Source organism: Schistocerca cancellata, chromosome 9, assembly GCF_023864275.1.
Source record: "Schistocerca cancellata isolate TAMUIC-IGC-003103 chromosome 9, iqSchCanc2.1, whole genome shotgun sequence".
Classification (NCBI taxonomy): Eukaryota; Metazoa; Arthropoda; class Insecta; order Orthoptera; family Acrididae; genus Schistocerca; species Schistocerca cancellata.
In genome coordinates, this window is record NC_064634.1 from 138,564,184 (window position 1) to 138,582,682 (window position 18,499).

The 18,499-nt window shown below is 42.7% G+C and overlaps 1 protein-coding gene across 1 annotated transcript in view; it reads right to left on the reverse strand.

Annotated features, from left to right (window-relative positions):
- The window catches only part of LOC126101131 (probable G-protein coupled receptor Mth-like 1), a 106,532-nt gene that overhangs the window by 45,182 nt on the left and 42,851 nt on the right, over nt 1-18,499 (reverse strand). Inside the window, exon 3 of the mRNA XM_049911814.1 lies at nt 14,130-14,317. Within this exon, the coding sequence (XP_049767771.1) occupies nt 14,130-14,317 (188 nt within the window). The remainder of the gene's footprint in view (nt 1-14,129; nt 14,318-18,499) is intronic.

Here is an 18,499-nt window from a genome sequence, read left to right on the forward strand (position 1 = left end):
GTCGATTTTTCAGTAGTAAGTCTTACATACTCGTCGAATGTTAACCGTTCGCCAAGTATGTGGCTAGGTATCTTGTCATGTTTCTCTGCATGCTAGTGTTGATGAGCCTAAAGCTGTGACTCCTCTGCAGTGCCCCTTTGATCAACAAATATACTGTTTCGTTTGCCGCAATCGTGAGCTTGTTATTACTGCACCAGTTACTTATATTTACAGAGAGTTGTGTAGGCTTGACTTCGAGCTGCGCTCTCCAGTTCGCGGTTATTACTACTGGCAAGCCGTCGGCATAGAATACTATACCCTTAACCCTAACATCTTCGTCCAGATTATTTAGGACTGGTTCTACGGCAATATAACATCCTTTAGTTATTTCCTCGATAACCTTCTATTTTCCTGCTTTTCATTGAGTCACCCTACCTTTGTAGTAGTCGAGGAAGCCATTGCATAGGACTATTGATATCTGCATCTCTTGTGAACAAGACAGGCCACTAGTGACTATAGAAGGCGCCGGCTATGTCTATTGCTACTGCTATTGTGTATTTTTCTTGCGTGTCCTGTATTATTTTCAGCAGGCCGTTAACTGTAACGTCTACTGAGCATTTGGGTCTGAAATCTTACTAATGCGGACTAAGGTCGAACAGCGTGACTGTAGTCGATTACAGAGCAGTCTCTCCTGTACCTTAGCCAAATAGTTCAAGAGGCAGACGGGCCTGTAAGTCTTTGGATCTGTTGGGCCCCGACCCTCTGATTTTTTGATGATTAATATGTTCTAGCATTATTCCGCAGCTCGTGGTCTTGCGGTATCGTTCTCGCTTCCCCCGAATGGTGTCCCGGGTTCCATTCCCAGTGGGGTCAGAGAATTTTTCCTGCCTCGAGATGGCTGAGTGTCGCTGTGTCGTCTTCATCATCATTCATCCCCATTACGGTCGGAGGAAGGCAATGGCAAACGACCTCCACTAGGAACTTGCCTAGTATGGCGGTGCGGGCATCCCGCATCGTCCCCTACGCTCCTCGGAGTATGGGACCTCATCATCATCACTATGTTCCAAATGGCAGGGATCCCACCTTGCAGCGATGCTTCATTCAGTATCTCTGTTAGAAAAGGGATGATCTGTACTACTGTATTTGTAATGCTTCCTAGTGTGTGCCATCTTGACAAGGGGTCTTCTTATTCTGTAACTGTTTAATTGCTAATGCTACCTCTTCTTGGCCAAATTGGACAGTAACAGGATCTTTTGTGTATGTGTCATCCATTTATCCTATAAATCCGTGTGATGTTGCTAGTCATTCGTATTTTCGCCATCAGGGAGAAGCTTGTTCAGTAGGTACTCTGCTGAACGTGTCTAGCCCCCTGTAATAGTGCCGTTTGTATACCTAAGAGTTGGCAGTACTGTCTACGTCTTTACCTTAACTGTTACGGTTCCCCCTTACATTTCTTTGTACCTGAGTTTTGATAGAATTGTTCCAATGACTCTGCCTTGTCTTGTATAGTTCGGTTTTACGTTTTTGCTTTGCATAGCCGTGTAGTTCCAGTATTACTTCCCTGTCTTGTGTTGGCCACTCGGATTTGGAGCGGAGTCGATGTTTTAACTCACCCCAAAGGAGTTACTTTGTGTTCAGCTCAGTCCATTTCAGGAATGTTATGGCCCAGGAATGTTATGGTCCGCAAATCGTTGCCTCACAGATGCAGCTTTATGGCTGGGTGCATTGTCATGCTGATATAAACACTCACCCGCTCTGAACTGTTCCTCTACTGTGCGCAGAAGACAGTGCTGTAAAATGTGTTCGTATCCTTCCACATGAAGCGTTTTCTTGAGCACAGCAAGTGGCTACAACCTAACCACGAAAAGCTCCTGCATACACCTCGTCCGTACTTCGCTGTTGCCACTACACGCGACGGCAGGTTCATTGACACAGCGTCGCCATGGAATTTCCAGGCCACACACTCGGGCTGGACCCTTCTTGCTTCGGCCAACGTCCGGCACCACGTGGTCGGCCTGCCGAGCGGCCCGTGCGTCCACGCCAACTCCGAACTTAGAATATTTTCAGGGCGCCACAATTCGCCCGTTACCTCACACAGTCGAAACCCACTTATCCATTAAAGAATTTACTGAAACATCTGAGTGAAACAAACTCCTTTGTTGAAAGTAATGTGCTCGCTGATGCTCCGTGCCTAGAACATGGCAAATACACCATCTGGTCGAAAATGTCCAGTCACTACTATCAGGATGGTCCACTGATCGTGACTGGGCCAAATATCTCACTAAATAAACGTCAAACGAAAAAACAACAAAGAACAAAACTTGTCTAACTTGAAGGGGGTACCAGATGGCGCTATGGTTGGCCCGCTATATGGCGCTGCCATAGGTCAAACTGATATCAACTGCGCTTTTCTAAATAGGAACCCCCATTTTTTTATTACATATTCGTGTAATACGTAAAGAAATATGAATGTTTTAGTTGGACCACTTTTTTCGCTTTGTGATAGATGGCGCTCTAATAGTCACAATCGTATAAATACGTGGTATCATGTAACATTCCGCCAGTGCGGATGGTATTTGCTTCGTGATACATTACCCGTGTTAAAATGGACCGTTTACCAATTGCGGAAAAGGTCGATATCGTGTTGATGTATGGCTATTGTGATCAAAATGACCAACGGGCGTGTGCTATGTATGCTGCTCGGTATCCTGGACAACATCATCCAAGTGTCCGACCGTTCGCCGGGTAGTTACGTTATTTAAGGAAACAGGAAGTGTTCAGCCACATGTGAAACGTTAACCACGACCTGCAACAAATGATGATGCCCAAGTAGGTGTTTTAGCGAACAAGAGGTGACCGAGACGTGTAACCAATGCCACCCCATACCGTCACGCCGGGTGATACGCCAGTATGGCGATGACGAATACACGCTTCCAATGTGCGCTTACTTCTATGTCGCCAAACACGGATGCGACCATCATGATGCTGTAAACAGAACCTAGATTCAATAGAAAAAATGACGTTTTGCCATTCGTGCACCCAGGTTCGTTGCTGAGTACACGCAAAACTCTGTGACCAAAATGGTACTGAAACAGAGGATGACAGACTAAAGGCCGAAATACTAAATGTCTTTTTCCAAAGCTGTTTCACAGAGGAAGACTGCACTGTAGTTCCTTCTCTAGATTGTCGCACAGATGACAAAATGGTAGATATCGAAATAGACGACAGAGGGATAGAGAAACAATTAAAATCGCTCAAAAGAGGAAAGGCCGCTGGACCTGATGGGATACCAGTTCAATTTTACACAGAGTACGCGAAGGAACTTGCCCCCTTCTTGCAGCGGTGTACCGTAGGTCTCTAGAAGAGCGTAGCGTTCCAAAGGATTGGAAAAGGGCACATGTCATCCCCGTTTTCAAGAAGGGACGTCGAACAGATGTGCAGAACTATAGACCTATATTGCTAACGTCGATCAGTTGTAGAATTCTGGAACAAGTATTATGTTCAAATACAATGACTTTTTTGGAGACTAGGGATCTACTCTGTAGGAATCAGGTTCTGAAAAAGACGATCGTGTGAAACCCAGCTCGCGCTATTCACCCACGAGACGCAGAGGGCCATAGACACCGGTTCCCAGGTAGATGCCGTGTTTCTTGACTTCCACAAGGATTTTGATACAGTTCCCCGCAGTCGTTTAATGAACAAAGTAAGAGCATATTGACTATCAGACCATTTGTGAGGTTGGATTGAAGAGTTCCTAGATAATAGAACGCAGCATATCATTCTCAATGGAGAGAAGTCTTCCGAAGTAAGAGTGATTTCAGGTGTGCCGCAGGGGAGTGTCGTAGGACCGTTGCTATTCACAATATACATAAATGACCTTGTGGATAACATCGGAAGTTCACTGAGGCTTTTTGCGGATGATGCTGTAGTATATAGAGAGGTTGTAACAATGGAAAATTGTACTGAAATGCAGGAGGATTTGCAACGAATTGACGCATGGTGCAGGGAATGGCAATTGAATCTCAATGTAGACAAGTGTAATGTGCTGCGAATACATAGAAAGAAAGATCCTTTATCATTTAGCTACAATATAGCAGGTCAACAACTTGAAGCAGTTATGGAAATATGGAAAAATTCCATTAATTCCATAAATTATCTGGGAGTAGGCATTAGGAGTGATTTAAGATGTAATGACCATATAAAGTCGATCGTCGGTAAAGCAGATGCCAGACTGAGATTCATTGGAAGAATCCTAAGGAAATACAATCCGAAAACAAAGGAAGTAGGTTACAGTACACTTGTTCGCCCACTGCTTGAATACTGCTCACCGGTGTGGGATCCGTACCATATAGGGTTGATAGAAGAGATGGAGGAGATCTAACGGAGAGCACCGCTCTTCGTTACAGGATCATTTAGTAATCGCTAAAGCGTTACGGAGATGATAGGCAAACTCCTGTGGAAGACTCTGCAAGAGAGATGCTCAGTAGCTCGGTAGGGGCTTTTGTTGAAGTTTCGAGAACATACCTTCACCGAGGAGTCAAGAAATATATTGCTCTCTCCTACGTATATCTCGCGAAAAGACCATGAGGATAAAATTAGAGAGATTAGAGTCCACACAGAGGCATACCGACAATCTCTTTCCACGAACAATACGAGACTGGAATAGAAGGGAGAACCGATAGAGGTACTCAAAGTACCCTCGGCCACACACCATAAGGTGGCTTGCGGAGTATGGTTGTAGATGCAGATGTAGATGTAATTGCTGGACCATCGACACCAGTAAGTGTTTTGCAGAAATATACCGCATTTTCAAAAGTAATTCTACTATCGTACTCATCATTTAAAGGCGTTAAAATACATCCTACATGTTTCATTTAATTGCAGTTTTTGATTTATAAATTTCTGTATTAATTCGCAATTGCTGAGTGATAGGAACCTTCGACCATTCGATTCATGTGTGTATTCATATTGTATACTGTAGACTCAGCAGTATTTGGCTCGTATTGCAGCAACTACGTATCCCAGCCCCTAGTCAACGAACCAGCCAAAACTTTTAATATTTCAACTCTGACTCTGAGGGTGCGTAGTTGAGGGCCACCACTCACCTCATTTTTATATAAAAGCCCGCAACTGACAAGTCATTATCGACAGCCATACAAAAAGTGAAAACAGTATACAATGCACACTGCGCGGAATTATTCTTTGCGTGTTAATTTCTTTGAACTTAGTCTGAAATACATAAATTTTGAAATTTGCATAAATTTTGTGTATGTTCTGTAAATTAATATCAGTATATAAACAGAGGAACAATGAGGAGGAGAAGGAGGAGGAGGAGGAGGAGGCAGTTGAACAGTGAAGTCAAGAGAAGAGAAATTGCGTTTGCAGCACTAGTTGGTGGAACGATACGCAATAAGCACAAAAAGATACGGTGGAGACACTAAGAGGCTGTCATCAGTGTCGAAAGTGCTGTGAGGTGTTGTTTATATTCATGGAGTTCCAAGGGTAAACTTTAAAAGGAACTGCTACAGAACCTATGTATTTGGTTACCTAAACGTAAACAAGAAAGAACATTTTGAAGGCGAAATTATACAAAAGTTTCTTATATTGACTCGGTTAAAGTGAAGTGCTGTGGTTGAAAAGTATCGAATCTCAAACCAAGAAATTTTCAAAAAGCCTTATTCATGGCTGTAAGTTAACGATAATATTTAAAAAAAATCAGCAATGAACATTGAACGATAAGTCCTAAATGCAAAACCAAGGTACAGAAAAACGTGCTGCAAGTTAACGATTAAAATTTTTAATAATCAACAATAAACTCTTTAACGGCGTGTAGCATTATAGTTTTACTAGATGAAACTATTTCCTATTATGAAATTGTACATGTTTCAGTATTGTGTATTTGGATGAATATTTTAGTGGTGTTGTTAATTCAGTTTTTCCCCGTAGTAAAGATTAACAACTAGAGGACAATAGTATCGAAGGAAAACAGTTATAACATATAAGGACATTACGTTAAGACACTAAATAAGTATCTAACTACACTAAACATACCACACAAGTAACACCATAAGTACATTTTGACCCATGGCTGCATCAGAAGAACGCCGTTTACTCGTAAGAGTACTTTATTGCAGGTAACGTATCGAATAACCATTGAAATGATAGCACTCCGTCTTCAGGCCAAGAGCGGCCGACCGGGACCATCCGACCGCCGTGTCATCCTCAGGGAAGGATGCAGATAGGAGGGGCGTGGGGTCAGCACACCGCTCTCCCGGTCGTTATGATGGTATTCTTGGCCGATGCCGCTACTGTTCGGTCGAGTAGCTCTTCAATTGGCATCACGAGGCTGAGTGCACCCCGAAAAATGGCAACAGCGCATGGCGGCTGGATGGTCACCCATCCAAGTGCCGACCACGCCCCACAGCGCTTAACTTCGGTGATACCACGGGAACTGGTGTAACCACTGCAGCAAGGCCGTTGCCCCTTGTAGTGATATATTATGTTTTTGACAATATTATGAAATGGATAGATTCCGAATTATCATATAGAGGGGACGCTTAATCGCAGGATAGGCACACCAAAAAGACTGTTAAACAAGTAAGCGTTCGGCCAGAAAGACCTTCATTGGAAGTAGTCAACATACACTTGCACACTCACCCAAACGCAACTCACAGACACGACTACAGTCTCTGGCTGCCAAGGTCGGAAATCGAACTCGGGTGTCCTGCCTCCTACGCAGGTGCGTTAGTCACTAAACCACTTTGGCACAGCGGTTCACACAGCTGACCGGATTATTCTTGTACGCATCTCTCCTCGATCCAAATAGTCACTGCCGCCCCAGTCTACTTTAAATTCCCCCTTACACACAAACAGAATTGCCGAGGCTCTCCATGTTCTGGAATAGCATTTCAGCATCTAACGTAAGAACGCAGGTGTAGGTACTTATACAAATGAAATTAATTTAAAGTAAACTGGGGCGGTAGTGAGAATTTGTTACTTGTGTTGTGAAAGAAACTGTATAATACCTTCATGACTGTTTGTTATTTATATATATCTACTAATCACAACAAATTCGATACACTGAAGTGCCAAAGAAACTGTCGTAGGCATGCGTATTCAAATACAGAGATGTAAACAGGCAGAATACGGTGCTGCTGTCGGCAACGCCTATATAAGTTGTTAGATCGGTTACTGCTGCTACAATGGCAGGTTATCAAGATTTAAGTGAGTTTGAAAGTGGTGTTATAGTCGGCGCACGAGCGATGGGACACAGCATCTCCGAGTTAGCGACGGTTTGGGGATTTTCCCGTACAACCATTTCGCGTCCGTACCATGAATGTCAGGAATCCGGAAAACATCAAATCTCAGACATCGCTGCGGCCGTAAAAAGATCCTGCAGGAACGAGACCAACGACAGCCGAAGAGAATCGTACATCGTGACGAAAGTTCAACCCTTCCGAAAATTACTGTAGATTTCAGCGCCGATCTATCTACAATTGTCAGTGTTCTAACCATTTAACGAAACATCATCGATATGGGCTTTCGTGGCCGGATTCATACTCGAGCACCCTTGAACACTGAACACTGCACGACACAAAGCTGTGCGCCTCGCCTGGGCCCGTCAACACCGACATTTGACTGTTGATGACTGGAAACACGTTGCCTTGTCCGGAGAGTCTCGTTTCAAATTGTATAGAGCGGATGGACGTGTAAAGATATGGAGACAACCTTATGAATCCATGGAACCTGCATGTCAGCAAAGGACTGTGCAAGCTGATGGAGCCTCTGTAATGGTGTGGGGCGTGTGCAGTTGGAGTGATATGGGACTCCTGATACGACTAGATACGACTCTGACATGTGACACGTACGTAAGCAACCTGTCTGATCACCTGCATCCATTCATGTGCATTGTGAATTCCGACGGACTTGGGCAATTCCAGCATGATAATGCGACACCCCTTACGTCCAGGAACACTCTTCTGAGCTTAAACACTTCCACTGGCTACCAAACATTCCAGACATGAACATTGCTGAGCATATATGGGATGCCTTGCAAAGCGCTGTTCAAAAGAGATGTCCACCCCCTCGTACTCTTGCCGAGTTATGGACAGCCCTGCAGGATTCATGGTGTCAGTTCCCTCCAGCACTACTTCAGACATTAGTCGAGTCTATGCCACGTCGTGTTGCGGCACTTCTGCGTGGTCGCGGGGGCTCTACACGATATTAGGCAGGTGTACCAGTTTCTTTGGTTCTTTAGTGTATATTACTTTCGTCGGAACGCTGCTTTTATACTCATTTCAACTACTGTAATTTTTCAAAAGTGTAGTCCTTGATGAAATTGAAAACATTGTTTGATTCAACACTTATAACTGTGAGTATCGCTATCTCTCCCGATTATCGATAGATGGACAGACTGAATCCAATAGAGGGTGTCTAATCTTTTCATTAAAGGTGAGTATCGATGTCTCAAGATATCGATACTTTTTTCCTACGCTTATTGTAGCTACGATACTATTCACGACTACTGTGTCCCTAATCAACATATTCATGAGTTTGCCACTTGAAGACTGACTGCAGCTAATCATTGCACATATCCTTATACCAGAAATGTACTGATATTATTTCGGGAGTTACTGATGTGAAAGTTACTGAGGACATTGGTATAAGGTTGGTTCGTGGTGGCTCGTCAGAGTAATTGCATTGCGTTTGATTTCTTACCCTCATTTCTCTTTGTATCTCAATCGCAATGAAAATATCTGCACAGCAGTACAAATGACAGGCATGCGCTATGTCTTCTTTGGAAACAAACTTCTTCCATTCGGTCACGGTACTTGCTGTTGACAACGGTAATGGTCGCTTTAGCCTCCGTCCTCGAGCTCGTATTCAGTACAGCAACGTTAGATCTACGTCAACAGTGATACACAGCAGAATGGATAAGTTTCATGATGAATGGTTGGTCAATATGCACATCGTGGATTGTTACACCGAATTCAAGAGCGGTGCAACGACGCTATACTTTTCGCATCAGCGGACTGTTGCATTCATGGATACTACGATACACGGTAAGCGTCACGCGTAGGCGACCTGTGACGTCACTGTGAACCCTCTAACCTCGTCACACTGCATTGAAGCTCAAAGGACCACGACGCACACACATTTCTTACGCAGATATGAATATAATAGAGATTTTCCATATTTCATGTAGTGTTATTATGGTTATTATTATTAAACTCTGTATTGGCAGTTTTTTTTTGGGGGGGGGGGGGTTTACTTTCATTTTTTCTCATTTTCTTTTGGTATAAGACAAACTCGCTGGTCAATATTTTGTCTTTTTTGCCCTATGACCGGTCAAAGTATGAATCACTGTTTACTTTCATTTCATCAAAGCTAAGAATCAAGTCTTTTCCAAATTTTGTTGACAGCTTTTAGTTTTCTAAATACTAACGCTTAAACCACTAAAACCTGGCGGAACATTAAACTGCTTAGTCTTCTTTTAATAGAGCTTGCACTAGGAAGAGTATGTTTCAATACATTCCTGAGAAAAAAAATTAAAGCTTTATAAGTTAGGCAACGTAAAGTCTCAGCCTTTGCAATTTCTTCAGATGATCAGTTAGTATACGGTTCTTTCATAGCTGGAGGGTCCTGAGAAGAACTGTGAGAGTGCATATCCTGTGTCAAATTCATTTTAGTCAGGAGATCGTTGAGATTATTTGGGTACCTCTGCTTCTCGGCTTTAGGTATTTGCCTTAAACTGATTTATTTTGCACCACGCACAGGACACATGCGACTTATGGTGTGCCATGGGCGTGAACAACTACGCAAAAATATGGCTGGTTCAAATGGCTCTGAACACTATGAGACTTAACATCTGAGGTCATCAGTCCCCTAGAACTTAAAACTACTTAAACCTAACTAACCTAAGGACATCCGTGCCCGAGGCAGGATTCGAACCTGCGACTGTAGAGGTCGCGCTGTTCCAGACTGTAGTGCCTAGAACCGCTCGGCCTATCAAGCCGGCTATCGCTTGTGGATTTCTTCTTTAACATTACGCTATCTGCTCCAGTCCCGCAAAAAAAAAAAAAAATCAATAACATTAGTAGTCCTGAAGCCCGACACAGCAGCCTAAGAACTATCGCACTATTAAGCACTGTTTATAAGTTCCTTGAAAGAATTCTATATAATCGGATTAGGCAAGTAATATTTCAGAACATAGCTATTGAACAAGGCCGAAAGGGGAGTGTCCCATTTGTCATGACGATGTTCAGGTATTTTTGGCCATAAATGTGAATGAAGTTGTGAATTTGATAAATGTACTCACCGTCTGTAATATTATATTCTTTTTGAGAGACCAAAGATCATGGTCTGAGGTTACTTCATTTTGAAGAAAGTAGCAGTCTTTGCCGAACAGTCTGGCTATGTACTTGGTTTGGAGAGAATGCCGTGAAGTGGAGGCGATATTATCTAAAAAAGATTTTGTTTTGAGGAAAAATTTTGTGGAAATGAGATGATACGAATGCAAGAATGTCGAATAATAGATTTGTAAGGTAGTCCATTTTTTTATATTCGTAATTGTGTAAGTTCTTATTGTTAGAACACTGCGTATGATTGACGTTTACTATAGAAACCTTATAATGCTAGATGTGGTTTTGCCTTATAATTGAAACAAGTGTCAAGTAAAGTAATTGTACACAGCAGCAGAGTTATTAAGAAATACTTTTGCTAACTTGTTTAGGTCTGAGAACTTAATGAAACGATGTATTCTTGTTAATGGTTTAATGAAGTGTACTTATACTTGAAATCTTTGTTCTCATTTATCAGTCGTTAAGTTTAGTTCCTTATTTTTCATTCTTTAATTTCATAACTGTACTTGCACATCACGAGTTGTTTACTGAGAAGCATTGTATGAAAAGTGGAAAGATACCGTCTTGCAGCGCACATCTCAAGTACGGCAAATTAAATTTGTTTTTTAACAGTCTCAATATATCCGTAGCAGAGCAGACGAACTATGCCAAGAATTTAATTACTATCAAGGTTCACGTCCGCTGTAAGGCATAGTGACTGTCGGTGTGTTTTTGCGAAAATATCAATATCAGTTCTGTGGCCTAATATAAGGATTTCAGTAAAGTGCTGCCTTCTGAATTTTCATGTAGTTTTAGCAGTCAGTTGAATAAATTTTTATGTTCATTTGCTCTGTTATTACAACAACAATACTGATACAGTGATTGTTTGCTAGACTAAAGATAAATTTTAGCTATATTCAGGGCCAACATTTTAATCTGAGTCATTTGTTTTAAGTTAAATAGCACATTTAAATTTCATTGAAGACGGTTTGCTTTCTCGCAGGCGAATTGTTTTACGTTGCGGCTAATCTGGATTCCGCATCGCGTAGCGTGAGCTTAGCGCGCTTCCCTTTAAAATTAAGTTTGAACACAGTTATGTTGCCCTGCGCTGAGATTTACACGTTTAAATATCAAGATAAGCTTTATACATTTATCAGATAACAACTAGACACGAGTTTAAGTACAACATTAAACTTTCACCTGTCGACCTTTTCTTCCAGGATACGCATTTATATGGTAGTCTGCTGATTTTTGCAGTCAGATAAACATTTGTTCTGCAACCACAAATTAAAATTCCAATCATAGGTTTTGCTTTAGCAGCTACTTTCAAGATTTGTGACGCAACAATTAAAGTGATTATGCACTGCGTGCCATTCCAGCAACACAGTTTGTTTGGCATATTTATTACTAGTGAACAATGTAGACTAATTTTATGGAGAACAGTTATAGTCTTCTTGTACACGAATATAACTCTTGTGTATTTTCTGCAATTATGAGTACTGATTTGTGAAAAGTATTTTACACGCTGTACTGCAAGTGAGATTCTTTCATTTTATGCATTTGTAGTGTTATATTGTGCTTAGAATAAGTGATTTTGCTATGATCTTTACTATTACCAATTATATAGTTCCAGTTAAAAGAATTCTTGTTTATTTAATCTTGTAGTGTTTTGTGGTTAGACAGACAGTGATTTTTTATGGTATATCCTACTTTGTGTCCTTTACTGAAGTATAGGTATCTCATTCCACAGTGATATTATGAGAAGCTCACACTTGCTTTTATTCAGTGAATTTTGGCAGTGGTAATTCAAATACTTTTCTGTTCTGATTAACATTGTTGGGAAGTGATTTGGTAGTTATCTATTTCGTGTACATCCCCTATGTGTCAGAGATTTCATTTTTGTTTGCTGCTTTACTAAAATTGCATTAAAATGCCGAAAGATACCAGACATAGGTCAAATGATAGAGCTGCAGCTGATGTACGTTTTTGTAATTCTGTGAACAGAGAAGGGACATCTGAACAGGGATCCTCAAACAATATTGATTTAACTGAGACAGACAGGACAATGCCTAACACAACTGATCACGGTAATTTTTCGGTATTAGACACGGAACAAGAAAGGGCAGTTGGGGATGTAGTTTAACACAACAATCAGGTTCTGTAGTTAAAGATTCAGGTTTTGCATTCTCAACTGTTGACCAAACTGAACCAGTCTCAATCCCTTCCTGTAGTAATGCCGAAGACGGGAATAGTGTTTTTTTGCAAAGTAGACCGAAGGTATTATCAGAGCACAATGAGAACAGGATAGAAAATTTGAATAACGTGACGGAAGACTGGAAAGAAGGTAATGGATTTTGTCAGCAATCTGGAACAGATTAATAAAACATTTAGAGAGGAGCATTTGGACAATTTAAAGGAGAAAACTAGACAGATTAAGCAAATGCATGTCAGGAGTTCAACACTGTAATAAATAAGGCACATACAGCAAACAACTTGTTTGCCAATACAGAGAATTTCTCCATTCATTCCACGGAAACCATACACTGTAAATCCGTTAGTGAACAAAATGAACAATGTTAGCCTATTAGCAATCAAAATGAGGAAAAGGTAATCCTGTTAATGTAGAGACTGTTGAGTACAAAACACTAAACTTAAGGAAAATCAGTGTTTTTGACTGGCTAACTAATTATAAGCCCTGATTAGATGATGACAGTGAATGTGAACTTCCTTCACCCTCTGTGCCCAGCGACCAACAGTTTCCCTGCAGATGCTCCATGAACTTACAGACAGATACATTTGTGGATAGTCCTCACTCTTTCTTTCTCCACAGTGATGAATTCGATGAAGACACGCTGGTTGTAACGTACATCACTTAGATGGGAGGATCAAAGTTGATAGGAGGGGTAAATGGAGGGGAGGAGGGCATCATCAGGGAGGGGGAGCTGGCGGAAGCCACCTTGGGAGAGGGTAAGGAGAGTGGAGAGATGGAGAGCAGGTGGGACGTGGAAATACAGGCACGGCAGCGGACGGGGTGGGAGAGGATGTGAGAGACAAGTGGGTGAGGGGGATCTAGTTTACGGGGGGTGTAGAGGATCCGTATCCGTTCGAGGAAAAGGAGGAGGTGGGGGGACGGAATAAGGTCGTACAGGATCCGCTTGGGGGAGGGGAGACGGTTGCGATAGACGAGGCGAAGAGCATCGCGTTCGAGGATTTGTAAAAGGTAGGAGGGGCGGAGATCCAGGCAGGGTGGGTGTAGCAGAGGATAGGGCGGATGAGGGATTTATAGGTGTGGAGGACGGTGGAGGGGTCCACACCCCATGTACGGCCAGAAAGGAGCTCGAGGAGACGGAGTCGGGAGCGTGCCTCGGCTTGGATTGTCCGGAGATGGGGTGTTCAGGAGAGGCGACGGTCGAGGGTGACGCCAAGGTACTGAAGGGTGGGGCTGAGGGCGATAGGACGGCCATAGATGGTGACATAGAAGTCGAGGAGGCGGAAGGAAGGGGTGATTTTGCCTACAATGATCACCTGGGTTTTGGAAGGATTGACCTTGAGCAACCACTGGTTGCACCAAGTGGTGAACCGGTCAAGATGGGATTGGAGAGGGTGTTGGGAGCGCTGCAGGGTGGGGGCGAGGGCAAGGAAGGCGGTGTCATCGGCGTGTTATTCTGAACTACGCTACAAAGTTCCTTCAATCACTCACGCATGTCCAAATGTACTCAGCTAGTACATATGAGTATATAAATAGATAATGTTTGGGAAAGAGTGAATTTGTTTAGTAACAGATGTATGAGTGTAGGCGCAGGAGCTGACCTTTGAACCAGCAGGTGCCCTTATTGATATTGGGCTTGAAGGGCGAGTCTTCGGGCACGGCAGGTGAGAACTCGGCACCAACGGCGGCCGCGCAGATGGCGGCAGTGCAGCCCCAGGCGTAGGCCGAGTACCACAGGAAGCGGCGGCGGTCGCGCTCCAGCGCCGGGCACCGCGTTGTGCGCATCCCGCTGCAGCCAGAGGGAGCAGTGGCGTCACTGGACATATTACAGTGTTAGAGCAAGAAAATCCATAAGTCAGCTTTTAGGGGTCTCCATTGATAGTCCAATTAGACTGGTGGTTGTCATTTTCTTCATGGAGGAATCCAAAAGACAGGTGTTAGACTTGGCACCTTGTAAACCTACGGGGCGGCGCATGTACATCGACGACACCTTAGACATGGTGAGAAACAGCTGTGTGTTCCTGTGACATCCTAACAGTCTCCATTTCAACATTAAAAAGCTGGAGGTAAAGGCAGAAGGGCACCAATAGCTAGCCTTTCTAGAAGTGCTGGGTACGAGAAATGCTAAAAACATGGGCCGCAGAGTGCTTAGAAAACCGCTACACACCGACCGATATCTGCTCAAACTTTTAGATCATCACTTAAGTCAGCAAAGAGGAAAGATTAATACGTTCGTAACACGTAAAAGACGAATTTCTAACACAATTAATGTAACAGTATTCGCTCTAAAACTCACAAAATCAATGTCTCTCTGTACTAAAGTGAATATATGATCTGATTCCAAACATGGGACATCTTTATAACGTTACGATATATCATAGCATCTTTGACACTCAGATGTTTGTAAGCACTTTGTATGTATCAAAACATGTGGGTGCATGCTAGAAATCTTTTCTGTGACAAATCTAAAGTGTTCAGTGAAACAAATTTACGTGTGCAACGATAATAATGCAGTGGGAATGTATTCACATCTGATGGACGAAAACTATGAACGCAAACACTCCAAACCGACGTTTCACGTAAGTCACATCCAGTGCGAATCTGTAACGCAACCATATGTGTGGCGTGCTTATAATGATGTATTATTTATATTTTAGGACAATTAACCAGTAAAAAAAACGCTCCACATGTGCTAACGAAAGCATCAAACCCGTCTTAAGATGAATCGTAATGATTCGAAACCAGTAACGGTACGTTTCGAATAATGGAACTGAAAATAAATTTGTAGCTGGTTGCTGTCTCAACACCATCAAACAATGGTAATGCTCATAATATATACAAGGTGAGTCACCTAACGTTACCGCTGGATATATTTCGTAAACCACATCAAACACTGACGAACCGAGTCCACAGACCGAACGTGAGGAGAGGGCTAGTGTAATTGTTTAATACAAACCATACAAAAATGCACGGAAGTACATTTTTTAACACAAACCTACGTTTTTTTAAATGGAACCACGTTAGTTTTGTTAGCACATCTGAACATATAAGCAAATACGTAATCAGTGCCGTTTGTTGCATTGTAAAATGTTAATTACATCCGGAGATATTGTAACCTAAAGTTGACGCTTGAAACCTCCGACGTTCAGTTGCGTGTTGTAACAAATACGGGCCACGGTCGGCGAGCAGCATCTGCAGGGACATGTTTACGATGACGACCGAGTTTACGAGTGTGGCTGTAGTTCACTGTTGTGGTTTGGTCTAGCTGTCGCATGTCCGCATGTAGCGCTTGCTGCTATTGTTATTCTGCATTCGTCTCCGCACGCAGACCAACTGTAGTACACCGTGTTACCAGACGTCTGTGATAGTGTAGTGTTGTAGGAGCTGTGACCATGGTGTATTCGAACTCCGAAAAGGCGGAGATGATACTCATCTATGGCGAGTGTCTACGAAATGCAGCTGAAGCCTGCAGGGTGTATGCAGAACGGTACCCGGACAGAGAGCATCCAATGTGCCGCACATTGCAAAACATCTACCGCCAACTGTATGCAACAGGTATGGTCGTAGCACGCAAACGGGTCCGTAACGGGCCCGTCACAGGAGAAGCGGGTGCAGTTGGTGTGTTAGCTGCTGTTGCCATGAACCCACACATGAGTACACGGGACATTGCGAGAGCCGGTGGACTGAGTCAAAGTAGTGTCATGCGCATACTGCATCGTCACCGCTTTCACCCGTTTCATGTGTTGCTACATCAGCAACTACATGGTGATGACTTTAATCAGCGAGTGCAATTCTGCCAATGGGCATTATCAGAGAATGTGTTGCAGTTCTACCTGTTTACCGATGAAGCGGGTTTCACAAACCATGGGGCAGTGAATCTACGGAACATGCATTACTGGTCCGTGGACAATCCTCGCTGGCTCAGACAGGTAGAGCGACAGCGACCGTGGACTGTAAATGTATGGTGCTGAATCATTGGCGACCACCTCATTGGTCCTCACTTCATTGCAGGGGCCCAAACAGCTGCAACATAAATCGCGTTTCTACAGAATGATCTGCAACGTTGCTCGAAAATGTCCCACTGCAAACGCGTCGACGTATGTGGTATCAGCATGATGGTGCACCTGCACATTCCGCAATTAACACTAGGCTGACCCATGACAGGATGTTCGACGGGCGTTTCATAGGGCGTGGAGGACGCATAAATTGGCCAGCCCGTTCTCCTGATGTTACACCTCTGGACTTCTTTCTGTGGGGTACGTTAAAGGAGAATGTGTACCGTGATGTGCCTACAACCCCAGAGGATATGAAACAACTTATTGTGGCAGCCTGCGGCGACATTACACCAGATGTACTGCGGCGTGTACGACATTCATTACGCCAGAGATTGGAATTGTGTGTAGCAAATGATGGCCACCACATTGAACATCTATTGGCCTGACATGTCGGGACACACTCAATTCCACTCCGTAATTGAAAACGGAAAGCACGTGTGTACGTGTACCTCACCCCTCATGGTAATGTACATGTGCGTCAGTGAAAAAGACCAATAAAAAGGTGTTAGCATGTGGACGTAATGAGCTGTTCCAGTCTCTTCTGTACCTAAGGTCCATCACCGTTCCCTTTGGATCCCTACGTAATTCGGTGCTCTCCGATACACACGATCGAACAGCGGAGGAGTGGTACTCAAGCGTCAACTTTAGGTTACAATATCTCCGGATGTAATTAACATTTTACAATGCAACAAACGGCACTGATTACGTATTTGTTTATATGTTCAGATGTGCTAACAAAACTAACGTGGTTCCATTTAAAAAAACGTACGTTTGTGTTAAACATACTTCCGTGCATTTTTATGGTTTGTATTAACCAATTACACTAGCCCCTCTCCTCACGTTCGGTATGTGGAATCGATTGGTCAGTATTTGATGTGGTTTACGAAATATATCCAGCGGTAATGTTAGGTGACTCACCCTGCATATATATATATACACTAGCGGACCCAACGGACGTTGTCCTGCGTCATATTTCAAGCGATTAAGGTATTAAACGAAGTATGAAATGAAACAAATAAACAAATAATATATTAATTTCATTATTCTTTATTTTGAAATAACATCAATTTTTATAATAACAATTCGTTATAATCAATAATATTTGTTTAATTTTATCTTAATGCAAGTTGATGAACAATATTTTTAGTCAATTCCTGAGGAGTATATATTAATAAACTTGACGGTTTTCCAACGCGAGAACACGCCACGTATAATTGACCATGTGAAAAGACCGGATATTCTAGATCCAACCCACAAATCGACATTGTTTGATCTTGTGACTTGTTAATAGTCATGGCAAATGCCAAGCGAATTGGAAATTGCAGACGTCTGAATGGAATGGGTGAGTCTGAAGGGATCATTGGGATTCTTGGCAGGAGAACATCATCACCTTCAAATTTGCCGTTCAAAATTGCAGCTTCAAGAACATTGTCCATAATTTTTTATGAGTAATCTTGTACCGTTGCACAGCTTAGGTGCATTTAAATTCCGAAGCAAAATGATAGGTGAGTCAATTTTTAATCGCAATTTATGTGGTGGCGTTTCTGATAAATCCAGCGAATTCAAAAATTCAGCAGTGTAGTTGACTGCTTCGTCAGGATCGGTAACAGTTTCGATCGATTTGAACAATATCTCATTGCCGGGCAATGAATGTTGTATTTTGAAGTTATTAGCGTCAACATCGATATTTTTTGCTGCTAATATAGCTCGTTCACGAAGCCACGCATGATTAATATAATTAGCTTGTAAATCTGGAAATATGCTTTAAATCAAAGCATTTTTTCGTATTTACCATGTCGCAGAAATTGTCTGGCAATTTGATGCATTGTGTGTCCCCATGCAATGGTATTGTTCCATTTCCAATGTTAAGCAATTGCTCGGAGAATGATAGTGCCAATGGAACGTTTTGCATTAGA